At 42.6% G+C, this 27,056-nt stretch overlaps 1 protein-coding gene across 9 annotated transcripts in view; it reads left to right on the plus strand.

The window, feature by feature from the left end:
- Positions 1–27,056, plus strand: part of ITPR2 (inositol 1,4,5-trisphosphate receptor type 2) — a 281,796-nt gene that overhangs the window by 34,253 nt on the left and 220,487 nt on the right. For 6 of the 9 annotated variants that reach the window (XM_035321243.1, XM_035321209.1, XM_035321166.1 and 3 more), the window contains exons 2-7: positions 2,613–2,683; positions 16,017–16,132; positions 17,347–17,433; positions 18,134–18,292; positions 24,271–24,369; positions 24,879–24,962. In XM_035321243.1, coding sequence (XP_035177134.1) covers positions 2,613–2,683; positions 16,017–16,132; positions 17,347–17,433; positions 18,134–18,292; positions 24,271–24,369; positions 24,879–24,962 — 616 coding nt within the window. Of the gene's footprint in view, positions 1–2,612; positions 2,684–16,016; positions 16,133–17,215; positions 17,258–17,346; positions 17,434–18,133; positions 18,293–24,270; positions 24,370–24,878; positions 24,963–27,056 lie in introns of those variants that run through there. The other 3 variants (XM_035321181.1, XM_035321199.1, XM_035321229.1) reach the window with 3 other exon arrangements.

Raw genomic sequence — 27,056 nt, forward strand, 5'->3', positions numbered from 1 at the left:
TAATAAACCAACAGCTGCTCTCTGTCTTACTTTAAAAAGTGGGGTTTGAATATTATGAATTATGTACTCAGGGGAAGTGCTCTGTGTTTGAGAAGCCTCTTTCTGCTGAGAGTCAGAGGCTGAACTCCTTGCATCGTATGTGGTACAGAACTCGGCTCTCGCTATGCCTCCATAACAAGTACCTCCACAGTAAACAAGTAGCTCCCGAACTCTTTGGAATACATACTCCGGGAACACAGGGTGAATATCATCATATGAAAATGTTGGTGATTAAATTGCAGGAAGACTGCTGTACAGACAAAGCAGTACTTTTTTTTTTTTTTTTTTTGGTCATGTGTTGCAAGATACTTTGTGGTAAACAAAAGTGTCTGAAGCTGAAGCACTGAGCAAGGACTCAGGAGACAATGTTTCTATTCTGTTGTGCATTCGACTGTCCTGCCCCATGCCAATTAAACTTTCTGAGCTGTCATTTCCTGTATATAGGATGAGAGCAGTAGCAGTTCCTTCCTCCTTTGTCTGCCTTGTCTGATGTCTTTGGTTCCTAATGACTGCAGAGCTCATTTATGGTACTTATCTTTGTGCCTTTAGACAACGATGAAATGAAAATGACTGATAATAAGTATTTAATGTCTGTTTTCTGAGCCTAGGATGTGCAGCATATATTTCAATTCTGCAGCTGATCATCTCAGAGGGAGTACAGGATCTTGTTTGTTTTTCTCAGCACCAGCACCATGTTTTGTGTATGGCTTTTGTTATGGTGATGTGGTGCCATGATGAACGTTTTGGATTTTATCCATGGCTAGAGTTGTCGCTAGGGTACACAAGATGTCACTAAGGAACACAGGATGTTCCTTGTGAGTCATGCAGCTTCCACATACTGTCCTCCATCCTGCCCCTGTTTAAGGGTTAAACCTTATGGGTTCATTCAGACAAGCATTAGCAGGATTTCGCAGCGGGGGAGTACTTCTTGACATTTAAAACCCTTGGCAAGGCTTCTGTAAAGCATTTCAGTGTTTATCCTTTTAGAGCCTCCTGTTTTCAGAAAGTCACAGAAGCTGGTGAAATTTGAAATCCAGCTAGATTTTGAAATTGCATCCTGTGAGAGGTTTCAAGCAGCAACTCTCAGCAGATGCTGCCATGATAACACATGGTAGGGATGGTTCCTGTCTTGCTAGTGGGTGCCCAGAGGAATGGGTGAGAACTGGAGCGTGTGGGGATAGGCCAAGGGCGTCTTGCTGTTCCCCTGTGTTTTGGCTTCAGTCCTAGTTACTCTCTGTCACTGGCAGACTTTAAAAGCAAATTATGCAGGAGACTGTCAGGAATGACGTAGGTAGTACCGTACAGTCCTGACTTGGGGCGTGAGGAACAGAGGTAGTTCTGTCCAACCTTGTTTTTCCTGTGATTCTAGGTTTTAGGTGCTGCTTATAGGCAGCTTTGGCCTATTAGGTCATACACAGAGGGTGTCTTGCAGGAGTGATTCTTCCTAAATCCTGCTCTCCAAACCTTTGTTCTTGCGAAGACCCATGGTATAAACCTGTGCAAAAACCACAACTCCCTGAGGCCATGGCAGGGTATCTTGGGCTCCTGTAGCTGCCTCTTCACTTATCTCTCCTCACTGAAAGCTTGCATTTGCAGTTAAATATGTTACAAGAACTGAGCTGCCATATTAGGGGTACAAAATTCACGTGCATGCTGGGGCATTGGTCTTGTCGTGCCAAAACCTTCAACTTGAGTGAAAACTGAATGCATCTTTTGCATAACTTGGATGAATCCAAATTGCTCCTTTTCTGGCAGTTTCCCACAGAAAATGCCGCTAAGACTTCTGTGCCGAGTGGCAGGGCAATAGTGTGTCCTTAAGCATGATTTTCCTGAATAATTGTTTGAAACAGGCAGATTATTTAGAGGATACTTCCTGAAGGGAAGCTGAATTTATGTTTACGAAGTTCTGTGATAAGATTAACAATTTTTTGTCTGCTAAGTGGGGCGCTTAATCTTTTTGAATTTTATTGTTTATTTAATTCTAAAGTGTTGTGAGAAATATATGTAATTTATTATTTATATTTTCTGCTACGGGTTAAATAAATGCTTATTCATTCTACTAAAGGAAAATTTGCTCCTGTGAGTTCTGATCAGATCTGAATATTGATTTCAGGTGCCTCCCCTGGAGGAAAAAACCTGGAAATTATGAAGAAGATTAGCAGAATGTTTGAAGACTGTAATTCAAGGCATTATATCAGACTCTGGATTCAAATTCTAGCTAAAACAGTATTGTGAAACATCAAGCCCTTTGTGAACCCTCCATGCATGTGCTGGTTGCATAGGCAGGTTGATGTACAATCTTGTACCCACATAAAGGCTGCTTGCCATGCGTGCATTTAAAAGGCCTCAGTGCAGATGCAGGGATCTGTGAGCAGTGGCAGGGTTAGGGCCAAGCTAACCTGCTTGAACTTAAATGTCCCTCCTTGTGTCTGACAATAATGTAGCTTCCATTTTTCAAATAAATTAGAAAAATGTGTGAATTTCTGTACCAAAGATATGACATGTTTGATAACAGCATATATAAATGCAGACATACATGTTTTTAGTAAATATAACAACTTCTGTTTTTCTAGGTTAGTGGATGACAGATGTGTGGTTCAGCCAGATGCAGGTGACCTTGCCAACCCTCCCAAGAAGTTCAGAGGTCAGTAACTCAGGATATATATATATATATTTATATATATGCATGTTCTAACTTTCTGGGCAAAGATTTGCATTGCCAGACAGGTAACTTCCCTGGAGCCTTGGTGGTTTGTGATTATATTGCTGAAGTTTCAAGCTGGAATGTGAAAGGCCAATTTTGAGAACTAAATGGCAAATCAGCAAAGGCATTGGGGTAGGCAGAGAACATGAGAAAAGTGATTAACCTGGTGGTAGTCCAAGAGCCAGTTATTCTGTTCTGTCCACTGAATGCAGATACCTCACTTTGTGACCAACTCCTTGCTCCTCCAGCCCTGCTCTTACTGTAAATAGGAAACAAGCTCATGAGGTTCACAACTACTGGAGTTGCTGCAGCCTTTTTTTTTTTAAAGATAAACCAGTGTTATAAAGACTACCCCCAGTATTTTGTCAGTTTTTTGTTTTGTTTTCCCTTAAAATCATGTCTCATTTTTCTCAACTTTTTTAGACATGGGCTTGTAGATATAATGGGCTTGTGAATAATTCCACTATTTTGCTTGATGGAAAAAATAACAAAGCACCGACAACATGCAGTTTCTACTTCTTGAATGCCAAAAATACTCTTGTGGTATCAGAAGTTCTGTGAGTTTATATGCAGGGAAGGAAATAAAACCTTCCAGGGTCTTGTTTGTACTTAATTTAAGCCATCAACTCTAGCTGCATGAAAGTGGAGACTTCCTAGCCTGATCCAGACCTCTGCTGTCTTAAACGGACCTTGAAGCACACCTGTTACAAGGACAGTAATGGCTTCCTGGTTTACAGCAAATGAAACACATTTCATGCCCCAGATCATCACTGACTGTGTCTATTTAAAGGGGTGAAACAGAGGTGCTTAACCTTATTTTCAGGGTATATTACATTGTTGCATGTATATGCTATTGCAAAAAAAAAAAAAAATGTTTAAAACATTGAGAGACTGAAGCTCTGTTTTCCCAGATTATTCAGAGTTTATTTTCCATTACATATTCAGGAAACATCACCAGTTGGTTCCAGTTCCAACATTCAGCACATCTGCAGATCTTGGAAATTGGAAAATGAGGAAAATGAGGGCATATGCTTAGAAACTAATAGTGATAAATCTCAGTTACTTGCACAATGTCATGGAATAACTTTATAGCAGAGATGGAGATAGCATCTAGTTCTCCAGTGTGGCTTTCAAGCTACCTAGCTGTGATTTCATCTTCTTGCTGTCTGAAAATATATGTTTAATTGACAGCTTGAATCTTGCACAGATTTTCACATAGGTATTCTTTGTACAGTTCTCTCACTTCACCACCCTGATATGTTCCCAAAGTAGAACATATCTAGGTTTCTAGGTGAGCCAGGAGTCATTGGAAAAGATTTGCATGTGATAATGCAATTGCAAAATATGTTGAAATGCCTGCAGTTGAGGAGATAAACAGAGGTTAAAAAGACAACCTTGAGTTTTTCATTGTCTAACTTCTGAGTGCTTGATTTTATAACTTCAGAAGAGTTCTTTTGTTGTGGTTGTGATGTTCTTTCTTAACTTGGAAAGACAAGGAAGGAAAATGGTGATAGCATTCTTTGTTGAGTTTTCCCTCCAAAAACATTATTTCAACAGCATCAGTAAGGTTTGGACTCTTTGATCCAGGGTGCAAGGTTTTTGAAATCACAGCACTAATGGCATACCACTAATGGTGGCAGTAGTACATGTGCATGTAGATCAGACATCAGAAGGGAATGAGACACAGAGAAAACCTACAGCTGTTCTTTGCTGGTAGGGGAATGCAAAGACTGTGCTCCTGAGTTGCATCCCAGCTGCTTGCAGGGAAATGTTTTCTATTAGTTGTAGACAGTTTTGGCTGTGTTCCTGTTGTGATATCTTTCTGTTGCTTTCATAACACATCTCTTTACCTCTAGTTCCCCTTGCTCCTTCTCCCCAGCTGTTTCTCTGCTCTTCCTCATTGCTGCCTCTTAGCTCTCTTTGGCTCCAGCAGTCTCTCTTCCTGTCATTCCTTATCCCTTTCCGTTTTAGGGTACTCCCATACCTGACAATTTTGGAGTGGCTTGCCAAGCTTTTGCTGGCATTGTGATACCATGTGAATTTGGCTGAACTGCAAGACCTGCAGGAGAAGCTAAATCAGTGCAAAAGTGAGTTTTGTGGTCTTATGTGGTGGTTTTACTTGAGTGGGCAACCAAGCTCCACCACAACCAGTCTCTCACTCCCCCTCCTCAAAGAGGAGCGGGGAGAAAATATGATGAAAAGTGCTCAAGGGTTGAGATAAGGACAGGGAGATCACACAGTAATTATCGTGACGGGCAAAACAGACTCAGCATAGGGAGATAGTAAGATTTATTACCTATTACTAATAAGCTAGAGAAGTGAGAAAGAAAGGAAAGAAACCAAAAGCACTTCCCCCCCCCCCCCCCCCATCCACCCTCTTCTACCTCCTCCCCCCGAGTGGTGCAGGGGAACCGGGGAATGGGGGTTATGGTCAGTCTATAGCGCTTCTCCACTGCTCCTTCTCGGTCACTCTCGTCCCCTGTGCTGGTGGGTCCCTCCCACAGGATGCAGTCCTTGCCTAACTGATCCAGTGTGGCCTTCCCACAGGCAGCAGCTCTTCAAGAACTGCTCCAGATATGGGTCCGTACCACGGGGTCCATCCCTCGGGAGCACACTGCTCCAACCTGGGTCCCCCACCGGCAGCAGCTCCTGCCAGGTCATCTGCTCCTGCGTGGTCTCCTCTCCATGACCTACAGGTCTGGTCCGGAATCTGCTCCGGCAGGGGTCTTCCACAGGCCACAGTCTCTGTCGGTGCCGGTCCACCTGCTCCACAGTGGTCTCCTCCACGGGCTGCAGCATTGAACCCTGCTCCACCGTGGTACTCCACGGGCTGCAGGGGGACATCCTGCTTCAACATGCTCCTCACCACAGGCCACAGGTGGCTTCTGTTCCGGTGCCTGGAGCACCTCTCCCCCTCCTTCTTCACTGACCTTGGTGCCTGCAAGGCTGTTTCTCACTCCTCTCACTCTCCCAGCTGCTGTGTGTCGCAGCGGTTTTTTTTTCCTGTCTTAAATCTGCTCTCACAGAAGCGCAAAACAACATCACTTATTGGCTCAGCTCTGATCAGCAGTGGGGCCCTTACCAAACATGGGGCAGCTTCTAGATCCTTCTCACAGAAGCCACCCTTATCACAGAATCACAGAATCACAGAATTTCTAGGTTGGAAGAGACCTCAAGATCATCGAGTCCAACCTCTAACCTAACACTAACAGTCCCCACTAAACCATATCCCTAAGCTCTACATCTAAACGTCTTTTGAAGACTTCCAGGGATGGTGACTCCACCACCTCCCTGGGCAGCCTGTTCCAATGCCTCACAACCCTTTCAGTAAAGAAGCTCTTCCTAACATCTGACCTAAAACTCCCCTGGCGCAACTTTAGCCCATTCCCCCTCGTCCTGTCCCCAGGCACGTGGCAGAACAGGCCAACCCCCACCTCTCTACAGCCTCCTTTAAGGTATCTGTAGAGAGCGATAAGGTCGCCCCTGAGCCTCCTCTTCTCCAGGCTGAATAAGCCCAGCTCCTTCAGCCGCTCCTCGTAGGACTTGTTCTCCAGGCCCCTCACCAGCTTCGTCGCCCTTCTTTGGACCCGCTCAAGCACCTCCATGTCCTTCTTGTAGCGAGGGGCCCCAAACTGAACACAGTACTCGAGGTGCGGCCTCACCAGAGCCGAGTACAGGGGGACGATCACCTCCCTAGCCCTGCTGGTCACACTATTTCTGATACAAGCCAGGATGCCGTTGGCCTTCTTGGCCACCTGAGCACACTGCTGGCTCATATTCAGCCGACTGTCCACTATCACTCCCAGGCCCTTCTCTGCCTGGCAGCTCTCCAACCACTCATCTCCCAGCCTGTAGCTCTGCTTGGGGTTATTACGCCCCAGGTGCAGGACCCGGCACTTGGCCTTGTTAAACTTCATGCAGTTGACCCTTATGGTCCCCTGCTCCCAAAACCTTGCCACGTAAACCCACTACACCTTAAGCGATGCAACCCACCATGCTGTAACATCATGGCTATGTTGTTATAGCCCCATCTAGCATCTAGTAGCATTTTCATACATGACAAGTGGCAGTCATGGAAGGGCTGCAGCAAAGATAAAAACTGTAATTGGTTGTCTTCTTATTTGCTATACAAGTCTAATCCTAAGGAAACTGGGAATAACAGGGCTTTTGTTTAGAACACAGTAGAGACTCGCTATCTAATTGGAATTTAGTGCATGCTACCACAGAGCTGCGCCTTGGGACTTGCTCTGCCCAGGCAGTCTTGGGGTAGATGACACTCAGTTTACAGTGAGGATGACATACATACCTGCAACAGCCTAGATCAGGTAGGAGCTATGAGATGGAGGCAGGTGGTGAGTGTATACAGACCTCTAAAGAGTATTTTAGAGCTGTGCCCTAATAATCACCTATGAAGCATGGACAGTACAAAAATTTTGAGGACTGGGAACACTGTGACAATTAGATGTCTGCATTATAAGGCCAACCACAGCACATCTCTGCCTCTCTGTTAAATTTCTTACTTATTCTCAAAAGCACTGACGCAAAAGAGCTGCTAAAAGTTCTTTATATAACCAAGAAATGTAAGCAAAATACATGCTCTTCTATCCAAGAATCTGCTGGGAAATAAGAATCAATTAAAATCATGAAGTTAATAAACAAAAAATGCTTTAAGTAGGTTATTGACATAAAAAGATGACTTAGGCAGGAATGATTAATTGAATGATTAGACATAAGTAACTAAAAATAGCTTCTGACAGCAGGAAGAGTAGGGCCTCTTTAGTAATAGGAACTGCTGTCTGTATGGTTTACAGTGTTTCTATCACTCATAGTTGAAACTGGTGTTGGTGAGAAGTTAGAGCACGACCTACAAGTCAAAGAAGTATGAGAAAGGCATGTTTCTGACAAGATGTTTAGATTCCAAGGACTGACTCTGAAAATGAACATCAGAGGACTGTTTGCTCTTTTTTTGGTAATATTTTATCAATTCCGCCTCCTTCCTCCATGCCTCCAAAAAAACAACAAAAAAAATGTGTTTTCTAGTTATTGTACCCCTCCTACAGAGTTTACTCAGAGATCAGATTTAGGTACAGAGCTGTTGGTCTGAACTGAAAGCCAACGTAAAGAGATGTCTCAAAATAGCAGTTTCGTTTTTGTTATGTGTTTACTTTCTTTTTTTTTTTTTTTTTTTTGAGTGGGTGGTAGCTATTCTAGTTGTTTCAGAACATCCTACAAAACAGAGTATTGTTAAACTAAGGAAAGCAGTGGCTCCTTTTCATTTTCTGTCCGTATAAAGAAACTGTGTTCCATATTTCCCCTTCAGTCACACTGGAATGACTCTGGAGTGGCTTTCTGTTCAACAGTGTGCAGATCAAGATTTGCATCACTGTAAAGGAGGGTAGAATTTGGTCCAACACATGTTTCCTGAAGTCTGTTGAAAAAAAAGAATCATTTACTATTTTGCGGTTGAATTTAAGGGACTGATGAAGCCAGGTGCTTCTTTAGCTTGATGTTGTTATCTCTGGTGGGAAACAATTTCAGTTTCCAAGGTCTAAAATAGCTCTGGTAATACCTGCTTGTTGGTCAAATTTAGCAACTCTGAAAAAGGAACACAGGAGTCTTTTCTGGTTTGAATCAAAAATTACTTAAGTTCTTAAACTGATTTTACATTCTCTGCATTTCATACTTTTTTTTTTGAGGCATCTGCAATGTAGTCGGTGTTTGAGTTCCCAAATAGGCGACTTCTTGCTTTTGTCTTGGTGTTTAGTCTGTTCCTCTTTTACTTCTCCTTTCCTCTTTCAATCCTTTCCTCTGCAATCTGCCATTTTCTTCTTTACTTGCCTTCTCCTACATCACTGTGGTTTGTTCTTCGGTTTTCTCCTTGTTTCAGTTCAATATATGCTTTCATTTTCTTCTCAGATTCCTGATTTCTTTTTCCATTGTCCACCTTATGATTCTTCATGGCCCCACTTCTTCCTCCTTCTTCCCTTGTATTCCTCTCTTTCCATTCTCATGTCAGCTCCTTTTAGCTTTCTGTAATTTCTTCAAAACACGTAGATTGGTATACAGTTTGATTTAATATACCTACCACTTCTCATTTGTCATTCTGGTACTTCGAGTAAAGCCATAATTTTACTAGTTCTCCACATAACTGAAAGTCTTCTGTGATGGCTAAGAGTTGAATTTCTAATACCTTACCAACAACAACAAAAAAAGGCAATGACAAATACTGTTCTAAGCCATCCTTATGCAATATCAATAAACATTTAAAAGGTATAAGAGAAGTTCTTTTCCTTTTCAGACTTCCTGGGTACAGTTGTTTTTTTTTTTCACAGCATATGCTGTGTATGTTTGTTCCAGCCACTATTACCTTCTTTAAAGCGCTAATATAGACAGATTTTGTGCACATTTGCAGGCTTAGACATATGGGCAGTTTGGTGCTGAGTGCCAGTGTGGATTGTTTCCTGCACTCTGGGAATTGCTGCTTTCCATCCTTTGGTAGTTAATTAATAAATGCCATTTTTTTCCTTATAAAATAAGTAATTGATATATCTCTCCACAGTGATAAATTCTCATATTTTCTTACTTTCTAGCAAGCCAAGGTGTAGTATAGGAGGGTAAGGTTCATTTCTGCCCCTCTGCAGTCGGGGAGAGGAAGATAGGATTTCCCCTTTCTTTGTATTTTGTAAAGAAAACATATTTTTATAATAGTTTATTCATTTAAAAATATTTTTATAAGCATTTGTACTTTTTTTTTAAAGTGAGTGTGTGGGGAAGAATGGGAGTTTTTTTTTTTTTTCTATTTTCACTTTGTGCATAGGCAATTCTGATTTTGCCTTTGGAGGTATGAAAGAATTGATGGAGCTGCAGAAATTAAATACATGAAAGTTTACTAAGTGAAATTAGCTGATACTTTTAAGCTGTTTTCTTTAAAGCAATTTGCTTACTTTTCGTAGTGCCTACTTAACTTGTATCCTAAGGAAGAGAAGCATTTATGCAGAACTCCGTAAAGTAAAGAAAGTTGCTTTCAGTTTCTTTTCACAGAATCACATAATCACAGAATAGTTTAGGTTGGAAGAGACCTCCAAGATCACTGAGTCCAACCTCCTGCCTCACGCTAACAAATCTTCCACTAAACCATATCCCTAAGCTCTACATCCAAACGTCTTTTAAAGACCTCCAGGGATGGTGACTCAGCCACTTCCCTGGGCAGCCCGTTCCAGTGTCTAACAACCCTTTCGGTAAAGAAGTTCTTCCTAACATCCAACCTAAAACTCCCCTGGCGCAACTTAAGCCCATTCTCCCTCGTCCTGTCACCAGGCACGTGGGAGAACAGACCAACCCCCACCTCGCTACAGCCTCCCTTGAGGTACCTGTAGAGTGCAATAAGGTCACCCCTAAGCCTCCTCCTCTCCGGGCTAAACAGTCCCAGCTCCCTCAGATGCTCCTCATAAGACTTGTTCTCCAGACCCTTCACCAGCTTTGTAGCCCTTCTCTGGACTCGCTCGAGCACCTCCATGTCCTTCTTGTAGCGAGGGGCCCAAAACTGAACACAGTACTGGAAGTGTGGCCTCACCAGAGCTGAGTACAGGGGGACAATCCCTTCCCTAGTTCTGCTGGCCACGCTGTTTCTTATGCAAGCCAGGATGCTGCTGGCCTTCTTGGCCGCCTGAGCACACTGCTGGCTCATATTCAGCCAACTGTCAACCAATACTCCCAGGTCCTTCTCTGCCAGGCAACTTTCTAACCACACATCTCCCAGCCTGTAGCGCTGATTGAGGTTGTTGCGCCCCAGGTGCAGAACCCGGCACTTGGCCTTGTTGAACTTCATGCAGTTGACCTCGGCCCATCGGTCCAGCCTATTCAGATCTTCCTGCAGAGCCTTCCTACCCTTGAGTAGATCGACACACGCACCTAACTTGGTGTCGGTGTTGTCTGCAAACTTGCTGAGGGTGCACTCGATCCACTCGTCCAGATCATCGATGAAGATGTTAAAGAGGACTGTCTCCAGTACCGAGCCCTGGGGGACTCCACTAGTGACTGGCCTCCAACTGGACTTAACTCCATTCACCACAACTCTCTGGGCCCGGCCATCCAGCCAGTTTTTAACCCAACGAAGTGTGCACCAAGCCATGAGCAGCCAGTTTCCTGAGGAGAATGCTGTGGGGAACGGTGTCAAAAGCATTACTGAAGTCAAGGTAGACCACATCCACAGCCTTTCCCTCATCCACCCAGCGCGTCACTTTGTCATAGAAGGAGATCAGGTTCGTCAAGCAGGACCTGCCCTTCATAGACCCATGCTGACTGGGCCTGATCACCTGCTTGCCCTGCAACTGCCGCATGATGACACCCAAGATAATCTGCTCCATGAGCTTCCCTGGCACTGATGTCAAACTAACAGGCCTATAGTTCCCTGGGTCTACCCTCCGGCCCTTCTTGTAGATGGGCGTCACGTTTGCTATCTGCCAGTCAAGTGGGACCTCCCCCGATAGCCAGGACTGCCGATAAATGATGGAAAGCGGCTTGGCCAGCTCCTCCACCAGTTCTCTCAGTACCCTCGGGTGGATCCCATCCGGCCCCATCAACTTGCGTACATCCAAATGCTGTAGCAGGTCGCCAACCATTTCCTCGTGGATTGTGGGGGCCACATTCTGCTCCCCATCCCCTTCCACCAGCTCAGAGTACTGGGCGTCCAGAGAACAACTGGTTTTGCTGTTAAAGACTGAGGCAAAGAAGGCGTTAAGCACCTCAGCTTTTTCCTCATCTCTTGTAACTAAATTTCCCCCCGCATCCAGTAAAGGGTGGAGATTCTCCTTAGTCCTCCTTTTTGTGTTGATGTATTTATAAAAACGTTTTTTGTTGTCTTTAACAGCAGTAGCCAGATTGAGCTCCAGATGAGCTTTGGCTTTTCTAATTTTGTCCCTGCACCGCCTCGCAGCATCCTTGTAGTCCCCCTGAGTGGCCTGCCCTCTTTTCCAAAGATTATAAACCCTCTTTTTACTCCTAAGCTCGAGCCACAGCTCTCTGCTCAGCCAGGACAGTCTTCTTCCCCGCCGGCTCGTCTTTGGGCACGTGGGGACAGACCACTCCTGAGCCATTAAGATTTCTTTCTTGAAGAGCGCCCAGCCTTCCTGGGCTCCTCTGTCATTCAGAACCGCCTCCCAAGGGACTCTGCCAACCAGTGTCTTGAACAGCTCAAAGTCAGCCCTCAGTAAGTCCAAGACAGCAGTTTTACTGATCCCCTTCCTGACTTCACTTTTCTTTCCTGTTCATTTAAACTATAGCTTCTACAGGGCAGGGACTGCTTTTTTTTCCTGATATTTGGGATCACAAAGCATGAATATAGTGTTCTACTGTTACTCTCATAAAAGTAACTTTAAAAGACCATAGGAAAAAAAAATCAACAGGTGAACTATTTTTAATGTATCTGGAATCTGGGAAAAAAAAGGCAAACAAGCAAAAAAACAAACCAAACCAAACAACAACAACAACAAAAACCAGCAAAACCTACCTTGTATGGAAACAAAGAATATGACTTTTTTTCTTCTCTAAATTGAAGAAGATAATAATAGAGTTTTAAAAATAAATTATTGGAAGCACAACTTTTAAGCATAAGACTGAAACTCAGGAAAACTTTTGCAGCACGGCTGTAGATTTAGCTATGTGGCTGAGGCTATGTAGCACCTGTTCTGTTTCCATTTCTTTATGAAGTATCACCGGGAAATATTCACCCAACTTTGTGAAAAATAAACCTGCAGTAATGATTATATGTCTATATATGTGTTGCATTTCTGTGCAGTGTGCTTTGAGACTCTGCATGAAGATGGGAAGCTGTGTGTTTACTGAAGTAGCAGGATGTGTGTGGATTAACTGAGAAATGAAAACTGGTCCTATAAAAAGAGAGTACAGTTTCTTTAGAAAAGTAGGTATTTCAAGATGTGTTCTGAGAAGGCACATTAATTGTAGACTGTTACAGAAGATAATAGCTGATTTATTGTCCTATGATCTTCTTCAACATACAATATGATTTAACAGTATGGATTTTTTTTTTTTTTTTAGGGGTGGTAGTGGTATAATTTTTTTTTGCCTTCTTTGTTTCTGATCAGAGTATTGTAAAAGTTAGCCAGAGGGTTTTCATGTAGTCTGGGCTGTGTAATAGAGTTCTCATTGTAAATGTTCTCCTTTGAATGAAAGCAAGTATCTCTGCAAGGTGGCAGGGTTTGCTTTGATAAAGATTTGTAACATTTTCTTCTACAAAAAGCAGCACAGGCGTGTGATTAGGGAGCAGATCGGTCAGGCCTGTTGGTGAATGTCAAGGAAACTTCTACTGCCAGTGGCCTTTCTGTGGACAGATTTTGCTCCTATGGATACTGAAGGAAGATTGACTGCTGTGAAGGGAGGAGGCAATGCAGCTGAAGTCGTGATGCGACAATGTGCAATATGTGGCATTTTGGCCAATATATGAGACATTAAATGACAAGTTTGCAGAACCAAAAGCATTGCAGCTTAGGTTGTGTATTGAGAGCCAGCACTGCAGCATTTAGCTCTGGGGGATGCAGGTGCTGTGAGCAGCTTGTGGTACAGTATTACTAGTGGTTTTGGCAGCACTAGCTTTAGATAGCTGTGCTTAACTGTGCCTGTTTGTACCTGAGAATCCTCCCTGATTTATTTTGCTAAGTAATGAGAGTTCATTTATATATTAGTAAGGACATGGCTAATCTTCATGATAGATTTCCCTCTCCTCTTGTATTGGGTATAGAGGTGTTCCTCTTGCAATTTGGTTTCAGCAAGTCCTGACAAATTGCGATGGGTTGGATACATTGAACTAAATCTCTTCTTTCCTGCATTGAAAAGTAATTACATTGAATTGTCAGTGTTTAAAATGAGAATAAGATCTGCCTTTGTATCTAGCATCTTCTATAGAGAGGTGCTATGAGTTTGACACTTGAATTTCCATTCAAGGGTGGAACAGATTTAGGAAACTTTCCTCATCATATGTGATGCACAGGACTTCCCACCTGCTGTTGTGGATGGGAGAGCGTAGTTAGCAACTGCAGATGTAAACTCAGTCTAGGAATTAGATGGTGAGTAAACAGCATTGTCAAATAGAAACTGTCTGCTGCCAACCTGACAGTGATTAAAAACTCGGGCTGTGATTTCTGATTAGAACTCCATAGCTTCCCCCATTGACATTTTTGTGACAGTAGTGAGTGTATGAGTAGATTCCACAGCATTTAAAAATGACATGCAAAGTTAGTAAATTCATCGGGGTTATTTACACATTGATCCAGCATATCTGGAACATGTACTTAGTCTGGATGTTGTGGTTGATATTTAGTACTGCAGCACCTTTTGCAACAGAGGTGAGGCTGACTGTACAGTACTGTTGGAAAGGTAGTCTTTTCCAAGAAGATAGCAGGAGAGCTGAGGGTAGAGAAAGCTGTTTTTAAATTATTCTGTGATGTGTGATAGAATATATTTAGTCCCGACCTTTGTGAGACCCAAACACAGAACACGGAGAAAGGGAGGAATTCTTCAGAGGGCTTTCTCCTCTGTGGTTGAGTTAATTCTCAGAGAGTCCTAGACACTTAAAGATGGAGGGCTAGTAATTTGGGACCTTCCTTTGGCACCTGCAAATCCCAGCCTGTGTCAGGGAACAGTTTTGTATTATAATACACATGCAAGCCTGTATGTTCTTATTAATGTCACAGCAAAACTATGTTTGCTAATTAATACTTTCCACTCCTTTCATCTGGGGTGTGAAAGGATCATTACCACCATTTGCTAAAGAAAATGTCTTTCAGGTCTGGCTGTTGAAGTAATTGCTGCTCAGGACCTTGCAAGACTGGGTATCTTTTATCACTTTAAAAAAAGTCAGATTTTGGAGGAACCATTTAAGTTGGTTCCTGAGGTTCCTGAGCCTCAATTTCCAGGCTATAGAACTGTCACAGGCCAAAAAAAGCCCAAAGTCTTGAGTTAGGGAATTTAATGAAATTTAGTTCGTTGCCAATTAACATTAACAATTGAACAGGCACTATGGGAAGCACCCCACAGCTCTCTTTTTGCCTGGTCTCTTGGAGAACAAAGTGCCTGGGGGTGCCGTTACTTCTGTCCATGCTGTCTCAGCCCTGGTGTCCTCTCATGAGCACAGCTGAAGCTGCGGGACACGTAGACAGAGGCCATGCCTGTGAGGAGAGGTGGGCCCAGCATGGTGGTGCTGGCAACAACCAGGCCAGGCCTGAGGGCCCTTCACCAACCTCCACAGACTCCCTGTGCCAACATCTTCATTTTTTTTTGTTAGTTTTATGCATTTTGTTTTGGATGGTGGTGTGAAGATGAGCACCATTAAAAACAGTAGGCCTTGTTGGGACCTCACTGATCCAAATGCCGTGGGATTGTATTCTTGCTTGGGTCAGTGTGCTCTTATTACTATTATGCTGGCTGCTATCATGGGAGTGTATTCTTCAGACATCCCACTAATTTTGCCATTAAATGTGAGTATTGTGACAGGAAATGAAGCAAGAGTAATCCTTCCAAGTCCCTGCAGTGAGCACAGCCCCGGCATAAGGCAGTGTGGTAGAGGGCCTCATGGCAGCAGTACCTGAAGAGCAGGCAGGCAGAGGTAGGTCTACAGGGCCGTGCTCTTGCCAGGGCCAGTGAAAACATCTGTCCTCCCACACCATGGCAGAGCTTTTGACACTCAGCTGTGGTCAGCTGAGTGCTGGGAGGGCGAACATGGAGTTCACTTTATGTGACGTTGTTGTTTTTACTCCTAGTTCTTTTAATCAATCTTAGAGCAGGCATATGCGACAGTGACCTTTGTGATAGCTTGCAGCTGAATGTCTATGTAATCTTTTGTGTTAGCTGTGCCAAAATGAACAGGGTAACCAGATGTATGACATCCAGAAAGTGAGACAACTATTTCAAGTTTCCAAAATCACATGCCTTCAGACAACACATCTGTAAATTTGTGCTGCAGCAAAGAGTACTAACAAAGCTGGAGGCAGTCTAGCATATGGGCAGGCTCCCAGCCATGCAGGGGTTGCAGAGGGGTTTCTCAGGGGGGAGTGTGTGATGCATCAAAGGCTTTTTTGTCAACTCAGATATTATACCACCCTATTTATGGTATTCCTTCCATCAAACTGGTTTCTGACTGCGCTTGAACATTGTCATAACCAAGCCATTTCTGGAAAAAGAAAATCAGCCAAAGCATACTTACAAATGAAGGAAGTGTCTTTCAACACTACTTATGAGAATTTCTTGCAATCTTCTACAGACTGCCTTTTCAAGGTGTGTCCTATGAACCGATATTCAGCCCAGAAGCAGTACTGGAAAGCCAAACAAGCCAAACAAGGAAACCATACAGAAGCAGCACTGCTGAAGAAACTTCAAGTAAGAGACATCTGTATTTGCAATCTTATCTCAATCTGCAGGCTGTAGAGTAACAATAGAATGAAAAACAATAACAAGTGCCTTGGGAACCATCATGATGGGTATTGTGCCACTGTAGCAGCCTTCTTTCTCCTTTCTTAGTTGTCCTACCTTCTGACTGGCATTTATTGCCCCAGCCCTGGTTTTTGTCTTGCTTTAGGCTGTGGTTTCATCTGGACTAGGTGCTATCGAGCTTCTGAAAGCAATAATACTTGCTTATAAAGTTAAAAATGGAGTTAATAGAATCAAGAATGGGTCCTGGTTTAAATCATGTGATTATTTTAGAACACCTTTACAGGAGCTGGGCAGAGGGATGGACAAAGAGGTGCTATCCATGCTTTAGTCTGGAAATTCCTCAGAGTTGCAATTGTCTTTCCTTTCAGACTAGACTATTCTTTCAAGAACTGGGCAGATTGAATGTTGCATCAAATACAAGATATGCATGTTGAGGAGCAAATCTGTCACTGAAAAAGAGCTGGCCTGATATTATAATCGGATGCATAAGACTAAGTGAAACAATGCTATCAAATGTAGTTGCTACCGTTTCATGTCCACTAGAGAGGTTGTTGGTACATCCTGTTAAAAAACACAATAAAGGCACATGGTATGTGGCTAGAGCTCTACAGAGCAATTAGAACAAGGAGTTGAAATTTCGTTCTGTGGTTGTGTTTGACCCAGACAGTCGTGGTTGGCCTTACTCTTGCAAAATGTGATCTACTGGTTTTATTATACAATATATTAAATAGACAATTTATGTACAAAGCATTTGTATGTAATTAAAAAACAAGTAAAAATAATGCTGACAGGGAGAAGGTAACCATACGCCCTTCTTTTTTTCTCTGTTGGGATGAAAATAAAGCACCTGGAACTATTTTTCTGGTTTGAAAATGTTTAAAATAGCATGCTCGGTACGGTGTCTTAGCATGCATTTCAGGTGCAATCAATAAATTGTGAATGAGTTTCTGTTTTGGGTAATAAAAACCAGAATGATGTCAGGTTTAGACTGTTCAGAAAATCATGCTGCAGGAAGAGAGGGGCAGTATTTTTTTCAGTACAACAATGCTTGCAGGAGGCATTTTTAATATGGTGCTATATCCTTTTTACACTATCTGTTCCAGTAGCTGAATTCAGACATTAGTTTTGTAGAATTTAAAGAACTGATAATTCTTTTGCAGCATGCTGCAGAACTGGAACAAAAGCAGAATGAAAGTGAGAACAGAAAGCTGTTGGGTGAAATTGTAAAATACAGCAACGTCATACAGGTAAATCTATTAAAATACAACTACCTTCTCTCAGAGCTGTAAGGGAAACAGTTGTTTCATTTCAAGGGTATGGTTAAAATGAAACTAACCACAGTAATCTGGATTGTCAGCTCAGGTAGACAGAATTTGGTAAAGTTTACAGTATTGTGTTTTTCTGTCTGATTTAAAGACCACCAGAAGTACTACATATTCATGTTTAAATAGTGTGCTACAATATACATTTTATGTGTAATTTTTGTTGTAGTCTGGAATCTGAATGTAAATATATATATTTATATAAATTATTATATATATTATTTATATATTTTCAAGATTTATTTCAAAATCGTACTGTAGAGGTGCTGTGCAGTTCCCTTTAAATCACTGAAGTCGTTTGTACTTTGTGACGTATAAATGAGACAGAAGTTATGTTCTTAAGTGCAGTACAACTTCCTTGTGAAGTTCCTGAACATAACACTATTATTGACCCTGGCTCTGTGTAGTACATGTTGTAAAACTGATCACAGGTGTAATTCTGTCAGTTAGATAGCATGTTTTCCCAAACTGCAGTATACTTTGGGAACTCTCTTCTAGTTATATTTTGTCTTTGCTTATGTATGTTATGAAAACTCACTATGGTATGAAATCCCGTGCCTGCTCTTTGACTGAGGGAGGAAAAGGAAAAGCTATACTAATTTTTAAAATTGTTATTTGTTCACAGCTACTGCACATAAAAAGTAACAAATACCTTACAGTCAATAAGAGATTGCCAGCTCTGCTAGAGAAGAATGCTATGCGGGTGTCGCTGGATGCTGCAGGGAATGAGGGATCCTGGTTTTATATACAGCCATTCTGGAAACTGAGGAGCGAAGGTGACAATGTATGTGGAAATACTGAACGTGTAAGAGGGAAAAGGCAAAAAATTTCCAGAGGATGTATGGTGTCTTTGCTACTGGCATAAATTGTTCAGGAAACAAACAAACAAAAAAACTGTACTTTGGACTACTAGCTTTTATATCTAACTAGAGGTTTTACCAAGCTATATGGTCTGGAATTTGAAGTGTTGCCACATTCATTTGAGCCTCTGCTGACCTGTGTTTGGGAAGTTTTGCGAAGTCCACCTGTTATATGCTGGTTTACATTAGAGGAAAAACATTGGTATATTTTTGTTTTTCATTTTTTCTTTAAGAGCCTTTAGGGTCTAATTAAGCTCTCAAATTCCAGGCAAAATTATGTGAAAAAATCAGCAGAGAGCGTCTCTAGAAGATACACAGGTTCCTTTAAATCTATCCCCTCTCAACACAAGAGTGGCTTCTGTGACTAAAATTGGTTTTTGATTGTCAGGTTTGTCAGATTGTCAGATTTTCTGGGTAGGTTTCAGTGCGAGTACTGTGTGTTGGTAAGAGGAAGAAAGCACAGGAGAGCTCTTTGCTACAGATCTGAGATCTGCACCTTGAGGTCAAAACTCAGTTCTTCATTCAGTCAGCTGTGGCTTGTTTAAGTGCCCATTGTGGAACGTTCAGATCCACCTCTGAGAAGGCTATATGGTGGACTTGTATGGTTTATTTTTGGGGACCTGGCTGGGAATGTTTCTCCACTCTCCCTTGCAAAGTGCTAAGTGGAAGAGCCCTCACAGAATCACAGACAGGAATGCCTGTTTTCTCATGTATTTTCTTTCTCTCATTAACTTTGTGGTTACCTAGCTCTTGGGATGCTGTCCAGGATGAGTGTGGCTGCTTGCAGTTCCTTTTGGAAATATGTTGTGTGGAAGGGAAGGATTGTATTGTGAGCTAATGGTCAGAATCCACTGAAGTCATAGTCTTTCCCTGTTATATGTAGCAATCAGAAGGGTTTGTGAAAACCTCTCCCTTTTCCCGAAGCATCTTCCAGAGAAAAGGAGCAAGCATGAACAGACCTGTAGGCACCTCTGCATGGTCTTTCAGCTATGCAAGAGAAGTATTGTGGATCAAACGTTAAGCTGATATTCCTTTCCCTCTTTGGAAAGAAAAGAAGTGACTTACTGCTTTAAGGTTTTGGCTTAATTTCTTAGAATACCATCAATTCAGCATCTTCTTAATTTTTCATGCCTGGGAAATAAGTGCATGTCATGCTTTCCAGAGTGAAGACCTGAGGTTCTCATAGGGTGATCTGCAAAACCATCACAAGCCTTTACACTTAGAGCAGAATGATCAAAATGAGGTACTAAAAGTCATCCTCAGTGTTGTAGAGTTTTGATTTAATTTGACACCAGTGTGGACACATAAGAAATGTGAGGGTTTGGAAGCAGTTTTGCTGGACTGGAAAGTGTACATATCCCTGTAACATCACACTCCACAGGTGGATCTCTGCCGACCTCTCCTATTTTGTTCCCTATGAGGCCATATTTAGCAGTATCTGTATTAAAAAGGCTGCCTGGGAAACTGACAGATTTTCTCCTAACTTAATAACCTCTTTTGGAAACTGCCTGCTGCTCATTTTCTGTCACCTGATGTGTTCCCTTTCAGAGCTGGGAGCTCTCAATTATATTTTACATGGGGAAGTCTCAAGACCCAGGTTTTTCTTCCTCTTTCTAGGTCCAAATAGATCTTGATAATTTTCTTTTCAAACTTCCACTGCCAAACACTAGACTTCAGTAGCTTTCTCAAAAGTGGTCTGACAGGTTTCCAATCTTTCAACAGACTCATGAACCAGACAGGTGCTGTTCAGGGGGACAGGTGACAAGCGATATAAGAGGTCTTTCATTTGGCCCTCACAGGCCAAGGGAGGCTCCAGCCTTGTACCCACCCCTTCCCTCACAGTTGCTCACAGAGGTGCCCATTAGAAGACTGGTTTCTGGAGGACACACATAATGAAGCACCTGATATCTCATAAGCTGGTGTCACCTTACCCACCCACTAGGTTAGCTTTTAAAGTGTTTATATTTTATTTATTTGTTACAGTTTTCTTCTTTCTCAGAAAAGGGAATTAGCTTGATATATTAGGCCCTTTTTCTGTTTACTCTGTTTAGGAACTTCTCTCTCTCCTTTTTTTTTTTTTTTTTTTTTTTTTTTCCATTCTATTTTCAATTTCTGTGCTACAAGGAAATTTCCCTGAGAAAATAAATTTTAGAAAGTTTTTACAGAATCTGTCTCTAGAATGGTAGAAGTCAGTATTGAGTACTTGGGTGACTGCTACGGTGTCAGAGAACCCAGGCAACGTAGATCCAAAAGAAAATGAAGTGGTTTTATCTGGGGGAAACTATGATATAGGAAGTCATGGGAGTGACTTTTCTGGCAAGTCATTGTGGCTGTGTAGTCTTGTGAAGTGTTTTAAAGGTTTTTTTTTGTTTTGTTTTGTTTTTTTTTTTTTTCAAAGAAAAACAAAGCTTAGCTTCTGTGGCAACTGGTTAGTTGTGCAAATAATGAAAAATATTGCCAAAATTTTACAGTAGTTGGCATAACTCTGCGATGTTTTTTGCATATCTCAGTTCTCCTTCAATGGGAGATATGACTGATTAAGGCCAGAGCTGGTTCCAGTTAGACTGAAAAGCAAGATTTGCACTCATAGCAGGATTAGCTTTGTGTGGAATTCATTTTTGCTTGTCTGCCATTTTAGTTGTTTGAAAACTTGATCTTGCAGCATGACAAGGGAATTGTTGGTCTTGAACATTGGGAATGGCCAGCCATCCATGAGAAAATTCTGCTAATTCTCACAGTCTTTGATATATGTCAGCAGTATGATTGGCAGATGTGCTTATAACACAAAAGTGATGAAGATGGAGCAGCAGAGCCTTCAGTGTGCCTGGTAATCTGCTTGGATAATTAGTCCAAACTGAAATCAATGCTCCTGCATCTTAACAGCTCATACAGCGTCTGGTGACGGGCAGTCCTTGTGCTGTACCATCACTGTACTAGAGTATTCGGTCCTAGTTCTTGGTTACAGGGTAGATGCAGCTGTTAGGTGGATTTACTGAATTTATATGCAACACAGAATTGCTCGAAGTGATGCCAGACCTGATACGCCATCTAGAAGCCAAAGCGGTGGGTTTTGGCTGTGGCTCTTCCTAGTTTCAGTGTGGCCTCACCACCAAGTCACAGGCAACTAGGGTTGAATAAATTTAGAAGAACACTGCTGCATCCAAGACTGAAGGACCTTGGAGGTTTATCTTGAATTCAAAAGCTGAATGCTCATTGGTTTCAATATGAAATTCCATCATTCTCTGGATTTCAGTATGAAATTCCATCGTTCTCTGGATTGTATTGTGAGCTAATGGTCAGAATCCACTGAAGTCATAGTCTTTCCCTGTTATATGTAGCAATCAGAAGGGTATGTGAAAACCTCTCCCTTTTCCCCAAGCATCTTCCAGAGAAAAGGAACAAGCATGAATAGACCTGTAGGCACCTCTGCATGGTCTTTCAGCTACGCAAGAGAAGTATTGTGGATCAGACGTTTCTGGTCTATTACCTAGACCAGAAAAAACAAGAGTGAAATTGGGAATTAAATTCTCAAGAGCTGTGTGTCAGATACACACAGGGTTTCATTTGGGAAGGACTTTTTAAGGATTTCATCTGTATGTGTGAGGAAAGAGTCCAGGCAACCAATCAAGCTATGAGCTGACCATTGGTTTGCAGCATGCTATGGCTGGCTGTGCCTATGGGTAGCTAAGGAAAAGAAGAAAGAGCTGGTGTTAATTTTAATTTTTCAGAGCAAAACCTTGGGAATGTGTTGTGTTCTCTTCAATAATCTCCACAAAGAATAATTCTACAGGCAGAAATGTGGGCAAGTGGGCATGTGTGCACATGAGCGTGCTCTGTCTCCATTGCCTTGGGCATGCAGGGACATTATTTGGAGTCAGAAATGAACTGTGTGGGGTATTTGGGCATGGGTATTGGATGGGAGGAATTCAAAAGAGCAGACTTGCAGCTTGCCAAAAGCTGCCGTGTGTAAGAAAAAAAGGATTCCCTCCTCACTTTGCTTTCATTTTCTATGTTGCTAGTGGAGGGTGTACAGGAAACAAGCAATCTTAAACCATCTCTGTCCCTTCCTTCCCTACCGCTAAAGGAGGTTAGAAACAAGCATAAAAAGAAGAAAGTAGAAGAACATGGGATATCTCATTGCTTCCATAGCAACTGACAGAGCTGGCCAGCATTGAGGGCAGGTTATTGATGTGAACTTGAAGCAGGTTAGGAGATTGAGACAGAAACTATGACCGCACATAACAGTTCCTTCTGTGGAGCAGAGTAGCTGTGTAGTTCTTTTTTCTACTGGTTGCCTCCATGATAACCACAGGAAGCATTAAAAAATATCTTCCCCTTAGGCTGTTTTTTTTTTTTTTTTTTTTTTTTTTACTAGGATGCTCAATGGTGTGTTCTCTCACTGTTATTATTGTCCAGGTGTACTTTCAATAATTTTGAAGTCCTGATTCCACTTTGCAGGATGCGAGCCTGATGTTCTTTTGATTAATGAATTGTCTGGTCTTAACTTCTTAAAATGGACTGTAAGTAATGTCTGTGTGTAGCATGGCATGCAGGAATGTATTGTATAAGTAAGGTTCTGTAAAGGCACCCTGTCATAATTGGTTTTGGTTCTGTTAGTGAACTTTTCTGATTACTTGGACCAAACAGGATTGTTCCATGTAGTCTGAGCATGATGACACTGTTTTTTGCTACTGTTTATTTTAGCTGTGTTCATAATGAACACGCAACCTTCTTTTTCACCCATGCAATAAGTGGACTAAATTCATCTTCATTGAAGTTACATAAGTCTGGATTGGGCTCTGCTTTTTTCATAGGAAATATGCTGATCAATGCAGAAAACATTTTTGTTTACTTGTGTTCCAAAAAAGCATGGCTTTTGCAGCAATTCAAATAGCAAAAAGTCACATTTAGCCACTTCTTGTCTTTGTGTGTGTGTGCGCTTAAAATTGCTGCGAACAACATAAGCAAATCAGGATCAATGCCAACCAATCTGTGTGTATTGATTGTTATTCCCCCCCTCCCAGGTGTGAAGTGAATTCTCCATATGCACATCTCAAGCACTTTTTAGGTCAGAGACATTTTCATATATTTCTTCTCCTTGTCTATATAACTAAATAATTCCAAGGGCATGGGAATTTGCTTGCAAGGAGTCTAGGACTTCATCTTGTAGAGTGAAGATCTCTCAGCTGCTGTATCCAGTACCTGTGCTGAGCACCAAACATCATTTAGGGAGTAACAGGAAAGGGGATGGAGTGTGTTCACCTCTCTCTGAATTTCCAGTAGTCTATGTTCCTTACTAGTTTGCAGTTCTGTAGTCTGAATCAGAGAACTCCTGAGCCTGTCCTGACATTTGCCAGAAGATGGCACACAAAGTGAGGAGTCACTGAGTTAAAAAAAAGCCTTTTCACAGGCAATTTCTTAAGGCTTTTGTGAAATGAAAGACATTGATGGAAGAGGCTGGCTGACAGCAACAGAGGGAAAACAATCCTGCTGTCTGATTACTGATTATTTTCTAAATTTTCTCTGCATTTTGGCTGGCAGTATATATGGGATAAAGAGTACTTAATGCAAATTGTAGATTAACCGATCTGCTCCTGGAATTCATAGGTTCATGTATCTATTTTATGGTCTTGAGTTTCTGCTGAACTGGGTGACATGCTTACTGAGAATGCAAGTGTCATTAGTGTCAAGTTTCAAACCCAAGCAATTGCAGAAGCACACATGAACAGAACTGACCAGTAAAGAGATTCCATGTGTGTGTGAATTGTGAATTGTCTGCAGATAAGTTCACCAAGTGCCATTCCTAGAGCATGCATTTGAGTAATTTTTTAAAAATGTAATATTACTTCATTTTATTGGATAATTACATAGGTCAAAATTACATTTTATTTCTGACTTCCAGGTTGTTGTGGGAGATAAAGTTGTACTGATGCCAGTCAATGCAGGGCAGCCTCTGCATGCTAGCAACATTGAACTTCTAGATAACCCTGGCTGCAAAGAGGTGAGTTCACTAGGGGAGAGGTAACTGTCAATCTGAGATGTATTATGCCCTGTGGTAACCAGAACCCCAGCATAGGCTAGGTACCAGTATTAAACATTGGTTCCAGCTTGGCCTCAAAAAAACAAGATGAAATTTACTTATTCTTGGCACATTTTTTCCTGGCTCTGAGAGCTTTGTGAGGTTTGTATGAGTTTCTGAAATGCTCACTGATAAGAGCAAGAGTAAGTCCTCTTCCAGCAGCTATTTAGGTTGTCTTTGGGTGATTTTAAATAGACAGAACAGCATTTTGCCCACTGAATCTTCTCCAACATCGCCATCATTATGAAGTATTGAGAGCTTCAGGTTCTGTGTTTGGTACTGTATATATGTCTGTAACTAAGCCATGTTTCCTGCTACCCTGAGAGTGGTGTGTTATTGTAGAAGAATACAATGCTTTAAAAAAAAAAAAAAAAAAAAAAGACCAAACCCAACCAACCCTTATAATTCTCCAATTGTGTTTTTTCTCAAAGGTAAATGCTGTCAACTGTACCACAAGCTGGAAAATAACTTTGTTCATGAAGTTCAGTAGTTACCGAGACGATGTACTGAAAGGAGTAAGTTTTATATATATTTTTTGTTAATATTTTTGAATTTCAGAAATCATACCTTGACTGTATAGAAATATTAGTTCTACAGTAAATAAAAGAAGAAATGAGAACTTCATGGAACCATCAAAGATCCCTTATTACTACTGTCCTACACCAGCCAGAGTATTTTTCCTTTGTATTACTATCTTAGCCAGTGGAATTGTCTAGATCGTGCAAGCTTCCAGCCTCCTCCCCCTTCCAAGGACAACTGAGGATCCTTGAGAAACGATGAAGTTCAAGCCCAGAATGATGAGTGCTCTGTACTGAATAGCTGTGGTGTTTCAGTTTAGGCTAAGATGCAAAAAGCATGTATAACAAGGTACAGAAGGGAGTGAAGTATGAAAGATGACAACAGCTGTAATAAGACAATGTAGCTTTATAAGCTGATGGATTGCACAGCTTTGTGCCTCCAAATCACTTACATTTTCATTTGGAATAAATAAATTTCATTTGTTCTTGCTTGTACCCTAAGTCATTAACAGCTGGCTATTTTTGGTAGGTATTGAGGGTATCACTAGGTTTTGAGGAAGAATACCTAGTTTGCTGGCCAAGCCGCTTACCATCATTTATCAACAGTCCTGGCTGTCGGGGGAGGTCCCAGTTGACTGGCGGCTAGCAACTGTGACGCCCATCTACAAGAAAGGCCGGAGGACTGACCCGGGAAACTACAGGCCTGTCAGTTTGACCTCAGTGCCAGGGAAGCTCATGGAGCAGATTATCTTGAGAGTCATCACGCAGCACTTGCAGGGCAAGCAGGCGATCAGGCCCAGTCAGCATGGGTTTATGAAGGGCAGGTCCTGCTTGACGAACCTGATCTCCTTCTATGACAAAGTGACGCGCTGGGTGGATGAGGGAAAGGCTGTGGATGTGGTCTACCTTGACTTCAGCAAGGCTTTTGACTCCGTTCCCCACAGCATTCTCCTCAGGAAACTGGCTGCTCATGGCTTGGACTGGCGTACACTTCGTTGGGTTAAGAGCTGGCTGGATGGCCAGGCCCAGAGAGTTGTGGTGAATGGAGTCAAATCCAGTTGGAGGCCGGTCACTAGTGGCGTTCCCCAGGGCTCGGTGCTGGGGCCGGTCCTCTTCAATATCTTCATTGATGATCTGGATGAGGGCATTGAGTGCACCCTCAGTAAGTTTGCAGATGACACCAAGTTAGGTACGTGTGTCGATCTGCTCGAGGGTAGGAAGGCTCTGCAGGAGGATCTGGAGAGGCTGGACCGATGGGCCGAGGTCAACTGCATGAAGTTCAACAAGGCCAAGTGCCGGGTCCTGCACCTGGGGCGCAATAACCCCAAGCAGAGCTACAGGCTGGGAGATGAGTGGTTGGAGAGCTGCCAGGCAGAGAAGGGCCTGGGAGTGATGGTTGACAGTCGCCTGAATATGAGCCAGCAGTGTGCTCAGGTGGCCAAGAAGGCCAACAGCATCCTGGCCTGTATAAGAAACAGTGTGGCCAGCAGGGCCAGGGAGGTGATCATCCCCCTGTACTCGGCTCTGGTGAGGCCGCACCTCGAGTACTGTGTTCAGTTTGGGGCCCCTCGCTTCAAGAAGGACATGGAGGTGCTTGAGCGAGTCCAGAGAAGGGCTACGAAGCTGGTGAGGGGCCTGGAGAACAAGTCTTACGAGGAGCGGCTGAGGGAGCTGGGCTTGTTCAGCCTGGAGAAAAGGAGGCTTAGGGGTGACCTTATCGCCCTCTACAGGTACCTCAAGGGAGGCTGTAGCGAGGTGGGGGTTGGTCTGTTCTCCCACGCGCCTGGTGACAGGACGAGGGAGAATGGGCTAAAGTTGCGCCAGGGGAGTTTTAGGTTGGATGTTAGGAAGAACTTCTTTACCGAAGGGGTTGTTAGACACTGGAACGGGCTGCCCAGGGAAGTGGTGGAGTCACCATCCCTGGAGGTCTTTAAAAGACGTTTAGATGTAGAGCTTAGGGATATGGTTTAGTGGGGACTGTTAGTGTTAGGTCAGAGGTTGGACTTGATGATCTTGAGGTCTCTTCCAACCTAGAAAATTCTGTGATTCTGTGAAGAATTTGAGAGGGTGTATCTGTGTAGACCTATTTGG

The sequence above is a fragment of the Oxyura jamaicensis genome, chromosome 1 (assembly GCF_011077185.1).
Source record: "Oxyura jamaicensis isolate SHBP4307 breed ruddy duck chromosome 1, BPBGC_Ojam_1.0, whole genome shotgun sequence".
NCBI lineage: Eukaryota > Metazoa > Chordata > Aves > Anseriformes > Anatidae > Oxyura > Oxyura jamaicensis.